Source organism: Lagenorhynchus albirostris, chromosome 2 (assembly GCF_949774975.1).
Source record: "Lagenorhynchus albirostris chromosome 2, mLagAlb1.1, whole genome shotgun sequence".
Taxonomy (NCBI): domain Eukaryota; kingdom Metazoa; phylum Chordata; class Mammalia; order Artiodactyla; family Delphinidae; genus Lagenorhynchus; species Lagenorhynchus albirostris.
In genome coordinates, this window is record NC_083096.1 from 97,485,923 (window position 1) to 97,495,559 (window position 9,637).

Sequence of the window (9,637 nt, forward strand, 5' to 3'; positions counted from 1 at the left end):
GACAAGGGGCTTGTATCCAGAATATATGAAGAATTCTTAAAAATCTTCAAAAAGAGAAATTATCCAATTTTTTAAATGAACAAAGGATCTGAATAGACATTTCTCCAAAGAAGACATACAAATGCCCAATCAGCACAAGAAAAGTTACTCAGCATCATTAACTACAATGCAGGGAAATGCAAATCAAAACAATGAGAAACAACTTCACATGCACTATGATGACTACAATAAAAAAGCCCAATAATCCCAAGTGTTGGTGGAGAAACTGGAACCCTCACACACTGCTGGAATAGTATTTGGTAATAAAAATAAATGAAATACTGATACATGTAGAACATGGATAACCCTTGAAACCATTATGCTAACTGAAATAAACTGTCACAAAAGATCATATGCAAATGATTCCATTTATATGAAATGTTCAGAATAAGCAAATATATAGAGATAGAAAATAGATTAGTGATTACCTAGAATTGGGGCAGATCAGGAGATGAGAGAATTGGAGGGTGATGGCTAGGGGTGCGAGGTTTCCTTTTGCAGTAATAAAAGTGTTCCAATATGGATTGTTGTGATGGTTTTACAACTCTGTGAATACTATACTAAAAGCCATTCAATAGCAGACTATAAATGGAAGAATTTTAAGGTATATGAATTATATCTCAATAAAGCTGTTTTAAAAAACCATATCTGACAGTCTAAGGCAGGGTGAGCAATCTATGGCCCACAAGCCAAATCTGGACCACCATTCATTTTTGTAAATAAAGTTTTACTGAAACAGTTATGCTCATCTGCTTATACACTGTCTATGGCTGCTTCTGTGCTGTAACACTAGAATGGAGAAACTGTAACAGAGATCCTATGACCCTTAAAGCCTAAAATATTTATTATCTGCTGTCAACAGAAAAGGTTTGCTAACCTCCGGTATAAAGCCAAAATAGGAACACTGTATTGTAGGGTTTACATAAACGTGAAGTGTATGACAATAATAGCACGCAGGGACTTCGCTGGTGGCACAGTGGTTGGGAGTCCACCTGCCAATGCAGGGGACATGGGTTTGATCCCTGGTCCGGGAGGATCCCACATGCCGCAGAGCAACTAAGCCCGTGCGCCACAACTACTGAAGCCCACACACCTAGAGCCCGTGTTCCACAACAGGAGAAGCCACTGCAATAAGAAGCCCACGCACAGCAACGAAGACCCAACACAGCCAAAAAAAAAAAAAAAAAAATTAATAATAATAATAGCATACAGGATAGAAGGAAATGGAAGTGTATTATTATAAAGTTCTTACAAGATACATGAAGCAACATATTATTTGTGATGTTAAAGATTTGTATTATACATGCTTTAAAAAAAAAGGTACTTGGGGGGGGGCAGGAAATCCTATTGGGAAGAGGATCCTGTACCAACACAAAGCAGATGTTTTGCTCTGACCAAAGGAGCAGGAAACTCACTCGCACCCAAGACCATCTACATAAATGTGACAGACTTTAGCTGTCACCAAAGGAAGGAAAAAATGTTAAAAACAAACAAACAAACAAAAGAAAAACAAACCAAAAAACATACCCTTGAGGCCCAGACTCACAGGGCCTGCCTAAGACTGAGGCTTGGTCAAGTTAATGAATGCCCCTCTGCCCTCACCACAAACCTCACACTGAGTAACAATCAACAGCAGTCTATAGCTTGGCAGGGGGAGGGTGCATTGAGCATGAAGAGAGAACTTCTGTGACACATGCATATGAAGAATACTGGAAACAAAAGGCCTAATCGCCTGTCGCCTGTCGGAAGATGCATGCCTATTCCTAGTCATAAATACTACTACCTCAATATCTACTGATCTCTACTCACAATGTCAAGGCTTTGATCAAAAATTTCAAGAAACACAAAAAATAGCAAGCAAAATAACTCGTGAAGAGATAAAGCAGTCAACAGAATCAGACCAAGATGCTGGCCCAGATACTGGAACTATCAGAACTATAATTAATACATTAAAGGATCTATGGAAAAGGTGGGGAAAAATGCATGCATCAATGCAAAATTTCAGCAGAGAAATGGGAAGTACAAAAAAAAAAAGATTAAATGGAAATGCTAGAAACAAAAAACAAGGCATCAGAGATGAAGAATTCTTCCACTTGGCTTATCAGCAGACTGGACAGAGCTGAGGAAAGGAATCAGGAAACTTTAGGCTAGGTCAACTTCTGAAAGCAAGCATGTCGGCAGCTCAATCTTTAAAAAGCAAGAAGCATCAGAATGGTTAAGAGCACTACTTCTGAAGTCAGAGTATCTGGGTTCAAACCCCAGCTCTACCATTTACTAATTCTGTGACTGTGAAGTTGTTTAACTACTTTGGACCTCAATTTTTTAGCCATCATTTAAACAGGTAACAGTAAAAAATGTCATAAACGTTATAACTGAATTAATATACATGAAACACTTATCACAGTGCTTGTCACATTAAAGCCACATCGATATTCCCATTATAACTATTATTATTAATATGAATACCTTATAATATCTAGTGTTCCCAGTATGATCTATAGTTCTCAATATTTGGTTATATGCTACAGCTTTCTTCAATTGTAAGTGCTACAAACTAAAAGTCAAAAACATTCTTCATAGAAGTTGAAAAAGCAGTTTTTACATTTCCTTATAATTTAGGATAATTATAAAATTAGAAACAAGTAAAGCACATTACTCACCCACACAGAAAGGAACAAAAATTTATAAATTTCTCAAAGATCATTATAAAGTATTTTGAAAATGTCTTAAGTTTTATCATGAACCTTGTATATTTTATTCAACTATATATAGATGCATGATAGTTTAAGTATCGTCTATACTTATCTGATACCCAACTCAAAGCAGAATAAGAAATAGTGAATAAATGAAAAGGCTGAGTGAGAAAATCAAAACCTGAGAACAAGGTAAGGTTCTTGCTATCCAAGCAATCCTCTCAGATTTAGTTATTTTAAGATTTTCCTTGGATAGTTAGATCACCGTAAAACTACACACTTGGCCCTTAATAGCTTTGTAACACTGAAAATAATAATTTAATTATATTTTGAGGTATGAAAGACCCATTTGAAGAATATCTCTGTAAGGTGTTATAAAACCAATAAAAACATTATGATTTTTTCTATGCTCTGATAAAGGACTGATATAGTAAGCTATTTTTAAAACTTGGTTTCAGAAAACTGTCTCTATTCTGATAAAATATTGTTGTGGTGCTGCAGTAAAACCTGAAAATGAGAATCTTTACCCACCCTGCCTTGATTTCATGAGATTTTATAACCGAATTTAAAAGTCAATTTCAGCAACGACATTAGGCTACATATTTAATAGGTTTATTTTTTTCTCTGTATATGTGGTTTTTAAAGTTTTTATTTCTTAATTGGAGGGTTTTATTATATATATGACTTTTATTCTAAATAACTGTAAATTAGTTGTAGAAGAAGGCAAGTATTCATGTAAATAAATATAAATTTTAAAATTTACTGATTTATTGATCTACATATATTAGTGCAAGAAAAGGGTAAACCTCTACTGTATACTAAAGCAATCAAGTTCCCTTTTAAAGAGGCTTAGATATAGCATGGCAATTTTAATACTCATCAAAATGAGATTTTGATTTTATTTAAACTTTAAGTAAATTTAATTGTCATTAAAGTGTTATTTTATTTTTAGCGTAACATAAAACATGATTCTACCTGAAATAATACTTCCTGTTCTGAGGTGGTAGAACATCATGTTCTCTTAAAGCATTGTGATATGAGATCTTTTCACCTAAACCTGGTATCATGATTGGAAAATTACTTAGTTACAACTATGTAGGCAAACTCATGTGAAAAAAGTCTACTTCTAGTTCTCTGCTCACCTATTATATGTCAAAATAGTGTTCATGAGGAATGTCAATTTTGCTGCTCATCTTCAATATCAGTAAATGTTTCTGATTATGAATTATCACTTAAACTACATGGCATAAAATTCCTTAGAAAATAAAGGTAGCATAGAGAATATTTAAGGTTATATGATTTACACATCAAATGTGACTTGATTAAAAAAATTAGTTGCTAAAAGCAGCCTCCTCGTTTTAGGCTCCTATCTTTAAACACTAAACACTAAAATGTATTTTTAAACTTTTTTTTTTTAAGTGACCACTTTCTAAGGACATTTTTATAAAGAAAACTTCTTAGGATATAAAAAAGAAACCTGATCACTGAAGCAAAATATAATAAATGTGAACAGAACATTTGGCAAAAGAAACTTATGAAATGGATTTTATTTAAGGTCTATTGAAGGAAAAAACAAAGAAAGGGAGAAAGAACCTATAAATTAAGAGGTATGAGACATATCAACCAAATACCATTGATCTTGTTTAAATTCTGATTTGTAAAACCAACTTTAAAAAGAATTTATTTAATAAGGGACATGTGAACACTCACTGGACATTTGATATTAATAAATTATTAATTTTTATAGGTCACAATGACATCAGATTATGTTAAAAAGGGGGGCTCTTATGTTTTAGACTCAACTGAAGTAGTTATGGAATAAATTATACTATATCTGGTATCTGCATTAAAACAATTCAATGGTGACAAGTGTAACAGATGAAACAAAATAGGCCACATGTTAATAAACATTAAAGCTGGGTGATGGATACATGAAGTCCACTAAACTCTCTACTTTTATATACATTTTCCACAATAAAAATTTTTTTAAAGGTCTACTGGTAACTAGGCTAACAGCATATTTACAGTGGTTGTTAGACATTAATTCAAAATCAAAGAAAGGGAATCATCAACTTGGGTTCCATGAGATAGAAAGGGGGAAAGAAACTATCAACTATCGATTAATTAGCAAGAATTAGAAAATCCTTAGAATCCTGATATTTGTATAAGTTGTTAAACTAATGAAAGTTACAGTGAAAAACCCACAACTCCACTACATTCCATATAACCCTTTACTGTAAAGAAAAATTCTCAGCACAATGGAATCGAAATCTACATTTTTAAAGTAGAAAAAAAAACTATAGAAAAGCAAAAGTCATCACCATAACCTGGTAAGTAATGTCTTTTGGGAAGAGAAGGGAAAAGTTGATAAAAGTCTAAGACATTGAAAATTTTTAATGCTATAGAAAAATACGTAACTAATGGAAGCCTTTTTCTTAACCAAAGAAGTACTTTACAAACATATGCTATGGCATACTTTATAAGAAGTAGGACCAAATGAGTGACTGGTATGGCCTAAAACATTTCTTTAACACATAATTACTTTGCTAATACAAAGACATTTGCCTTTAGAGTTAAATGAGTTTCCTCTATGTCTAAGGGGGAAAATGGTTGTAACAGCTTTGGTAGAAAGTATCACTGAAATTAAGAATTTTAAGACAGTGAAGTAAACATAAAATAGAAGAGCATAAAAACAAAGAAAGCAAACTATATTAAGATACTAGGGAAAGAATCACCGTATAGTAGAAAATACTTGGATAACAGGTACTTCTAGGCTCTTCTGCTACTCTGGAAAGTAAAAAACTCCCTGGGCCTCCTATACTTTTCCACCTGTAGAAGAGGTCCGACGGCTTATTTCTCTTTCTAGTCCCACTTCATGAGCCTACATATTCCTTTTCTTCATTAGTGAAAAATCCTTGACTTTCAGCAGAATACCTGGTTGACTGGAGCAAATATGGCATTTGCAACTGGACATGAACATGTGACAAAGGTTGAGCCACTGAAATATCAGTGAAAACTGTTGTGTGTTAGCGTCCAGATAAATCTCCTTAAAAGACACTTTACATACTTTTTCATTCTGGACATTCTGCTGCTAGGGATGGCTGGAACTCTAATAGCCACTTTGGAAATAAAGTTTTATCTTGTTTAGGCAATCACGAATTTGGGGTTTTTCTAAAACTTGAGAAAGAACCTAATCCTAGATGGTACAAAACACATTGTTTACATATACCATTCTACCATGAGATTAGTTACTCAACGATAAATAAGTAAATGAAAATAAATGCTAGAAGGAAAAGAACCCTAGAAGGAAAGATCACATATAGTATTCCTACCATTTTCCTACTAAGAATAGGAAGGGTTTAATGTCCCCCTCACCCTGCCCCAAATGGGGTAGTTAGCATGGTTAGTTTAGGGAGGTTAATTCCATATATTCATTATTCCTTCATTATTTCATTCTGTAAACATGTATTAAGCATACTATGCACCAAGTACTAAGGTGCCTGAATAAGACAGAAGAGATCCCATTTTAATAAAGTTTACATTCTAGTAGAAAGGTAAAAGGCACTGGATATTTAATGAGGGAAAATATACAAAGAGCTTAGCTATTCTCCACTGATGACACATTTTCACCAACAAAAATATAAACCAAGTATTATTAAGCTCTTATTTAAAATGAAGGTGTTGAATAAGAACCAAAACTATTTAACATTTGTTGCAACTAGATCAAATGTTTCTAAGAACCTTTATTCATGAAGAGAAAGAATGTTTTATCTATCTTTTAATTCCATAATGGAAAAAAACTCTTGACATTTCATAACATCTTGAAACTTAACTTTTACATAATGCAAAAGAACACAGAAATGACTATGACAAAAACAAAAAACAAGTTTTGGTAACAAATTTACTCAAGGAACTTAAAATCTAATTGAACCTTTAGGAACAGAGATAATCTAGTCATATAAAGAAATCGTTGATCAGTCAACAAAGGGGCCCAAAATTTGTTGTGTCTAAATAAGACAAAAAGCCAGATTATGAAAAGGCCCAAGCAACTTCCAAGTCTGCCAAGGTTTCAACGGGAACACATTTGTACTCCCAATTAGCTGATAAAAATTAATATTGGGGGAAAAGTGACTGTGGATGTGGAGGTTAACATAAAAATGTATACCTGCTACTTAATCTAGGCATGACAGACAGTGGTTCAGAGCTAGACTGCAAATCTGTAAGATATAACACAAAGGGAGTAAACTGGAGGAGAAAAGGCCTAAAATTAAAAGAACAAGCTACCTGAAGGCAGAACAAGTCATGCATCACTGATGTTTTCCTTATGTCCTGATGAATATTGACTAATGGCTTAGAAAACAATGGTTTTAGTAATTTCCTCAAGGGATCTCTACAGATCAAAAGAATTATTTTCCATAAAGAGATGGTTTAGGCACTTCAAATATGAATCCCTTGAACAAGACATTTCACATAGTAATTTATGCAATGGAAAGCCATAGTGAAATATAATGTATTGTAATATAAAGTAATTGTAGCAAAACTGTATGTAGGCAAACCAAGATACAGCCAGCACATATACCACAATATGGCATAATTTAGGAAGAAGAAAATATAAAATATAATATAAATATCACATAGTTATAATAAAGTATGATTATTTCAATACAAGTTAAGACAATAGAGTGCTTTTAACATGTATATTAACATGTATATTAACATGTAATATATTGAAGCGTGTTAATATTACAGGACACATATATCGGATTCCCAGAGGATTAAAAATGGTTATTACATATATTGACATTTTATTATGTTTCAGTACGCCTTTTACACTTAAGTGGTGACTAAACCAATAACCGTCATAATCTGCTGAGTATTTCTGATAAAACTGAACTGACATTTGAATTTAAAAGTCCACGTTTTCATATGAAAGTATACATGTCACAAAAACTGGTGGTATCACCTAATGTCATTGTTCAATCTCAATAGAGATAAAAATCAAGAACAGCAATTCTCTCTGAAAATGGACCTTAAAGGACAGAGACTAAGTCTATTTAATTAATAGGAAATAAAGCATAGATGGTATAGGTTCTTATTTTGGGGTCCAACACCTATTTCAAGAAACCCAAAGAAAAAACTTAAGTTTTATATAAAATTTTGAAGTGTTGGCTATTATGAGATTCTCAAATGAGTATGATATTTAAAGAGGAATCAGTACACCTACAAGTGAGATGATCTTATCGTTGCTGAACAATTTTATAAGACCTTAAGTTATTCAACAGCAAACACCTGGATAACAGTACTGCATCTTCACAGTTACACTGGATAGACCTCTTTCCATTGCAGTTAAAAACAACAACAAAAACAACCAAAGGTGACACCAAAAACCATCAACTCAAGAGATGTAAGGCTTTTAGAAAACTATATGGGATCTTCTACCGCAGTCAAGACCAAAGGAAAATCATGATACAGTTTCAGCATAAAATTAAAAGAGAATGAAAACATGTTTCTTTCGATATCCCCTTTATAAACCTCTTCCTGGTTTCAAAACCTAATAACAAATTAAGTAGAACATCTCAGATATTCCCTCTCGGAATTTTATGGGTGAATCCCAAATGCCACTCCCCCCCAGAGTGGCAGGAAACGCGTTTCTCCCAATTCCAAGAAAGTGGACAAAGCTAAGGTGTGTAAGGACAAAAGACTCTCTCCATCTGTCAAAATGAGGAGGGGACTTGTCACTCCGGTTTGACGGAGTGGGGGGAAGTGGGAAAAGGAAGAGGGGACCTAAATCTTAACTGCTGCACGTGATGGCCTCGGCTCTTAAGAAATGTAACCGTGCCAGATTGGTGTGGATATGAGAAAGCAACTCAGCAGCAGAGGTGATGGCAAAGGCAAGAGCTGAACCTTCTGGTGAGGAGCTACGTGGCATTAAGCAAACAGTGCTTCGTCTCCCCCACCCGCTGCTTCCGCCCCAACCCTTTTCCCCTTTGGTTACCAGTTGCTCCAGATGCCGTACAGTAGTTCAACAAAAGCGAAAGAGAGGTTCAGGCACAGGAAGAAAAACAGGTTCCGAGACGTCTTGTCCGACAGGATAGACCTAAGCATGACACAAGTAGGGAATAGCCGGGAAAGTCAGAGGAGTGCCGGACCAGGAGGTTGGGTTCCCCTTTCAGGACCCTCCCAGTCCACCCGTTCCTGTCCTCACACGAACGAGGGTGTCCCTGACGCTCCCTCCCTGGACCTCGGGCCATCCTTAAGTCTGGGCCTTTTCCCCTTCTGCCGGACACCCCCTTCCCGCAAATACGGCACCCCGCACCTAAACCAGCCTGAGATCTTGCCGAACAGATTGAACTTAGGTGGTTTGTATTCATCGTCCTTGATGGACAGGGGCAACATCTTCTCTGCCCGGCGAAGGGCCGGGTCTACTCCCCTCTAGTAGTGGCTCCGTGGGTGATGGTAGTGACAGTGGTGACGCCTCAGATGGGAATCTGGGAATCCCGCTTGTCCCGGGCCGCGCGCGGCTTCGAGACAGACAGACTCAGACACACACCAGAGAACGCGCCGACTTCCGGCCCCAGCCGCGCAACGCGTCCTGGGACGGGAAAGGGGGAAGGCGGGGCCGAGGGAGGGACGTGCGCGGTGGGGCGGGGCTTACGACGAGGGTCGGGTTGCGCGAGTATTGCTGGGGGCAAAAAGAGTTGGCAACTATTAAGTGGTCTAAAGGGCCGACTTGGAATGGAGTCCCGCCACCTGGACTCAGGAAGAAAATCCTGAGATGGCCACCCACAGACTGGGCTGGCTGGGAGGCTGTGAGCCCACTCATGCCCACTCCGACTGCCTACCATTCTTGTTCCTGGATGCGCTGGCGTCCAGCGCCTGCCCTTTCGCCATTGCCCCTATTAGCA

General features: G+C 36.4%; 1 protein-coding gene across 3 annotated transcripts in view; it reads right to left on the reverse strand.

Moving 5' to 3' along the window:
* Positions 1-9,303, reverse strand: part of SLC30A7 (solute carrier family 30 member 7) — a 76,967-nt gene extending 67,664 nt beyond the window's left edge. For 2 of the 3 annotated variants that reach the window (XR_009538857.1, XM_060139494.1), the window contains exons 1-2: positions 9,049-9,303; positions 8,728-8,829 (exon numbers count right to left, since the gene is read on the reverse strand). Coding sequence is in view for 2 of the 3 variants with exons in the window: in XM_060139494.1 (XP_059995477.1) it covers positions 8,728-8,829; positions 9,049-9,128 (182 nt within the window). In the remaining variant the exon portion in view is untranslated. The remainder of the gene's footprint in view (positions 1-8,727; positions 8,830-9,048) is intronic. The other variant, XM_060139495.1, reaches the window with a different exon arrangement.
* Between the last annotated feature and the right edge of the window lie 334 nt (positions 9,304-9,637).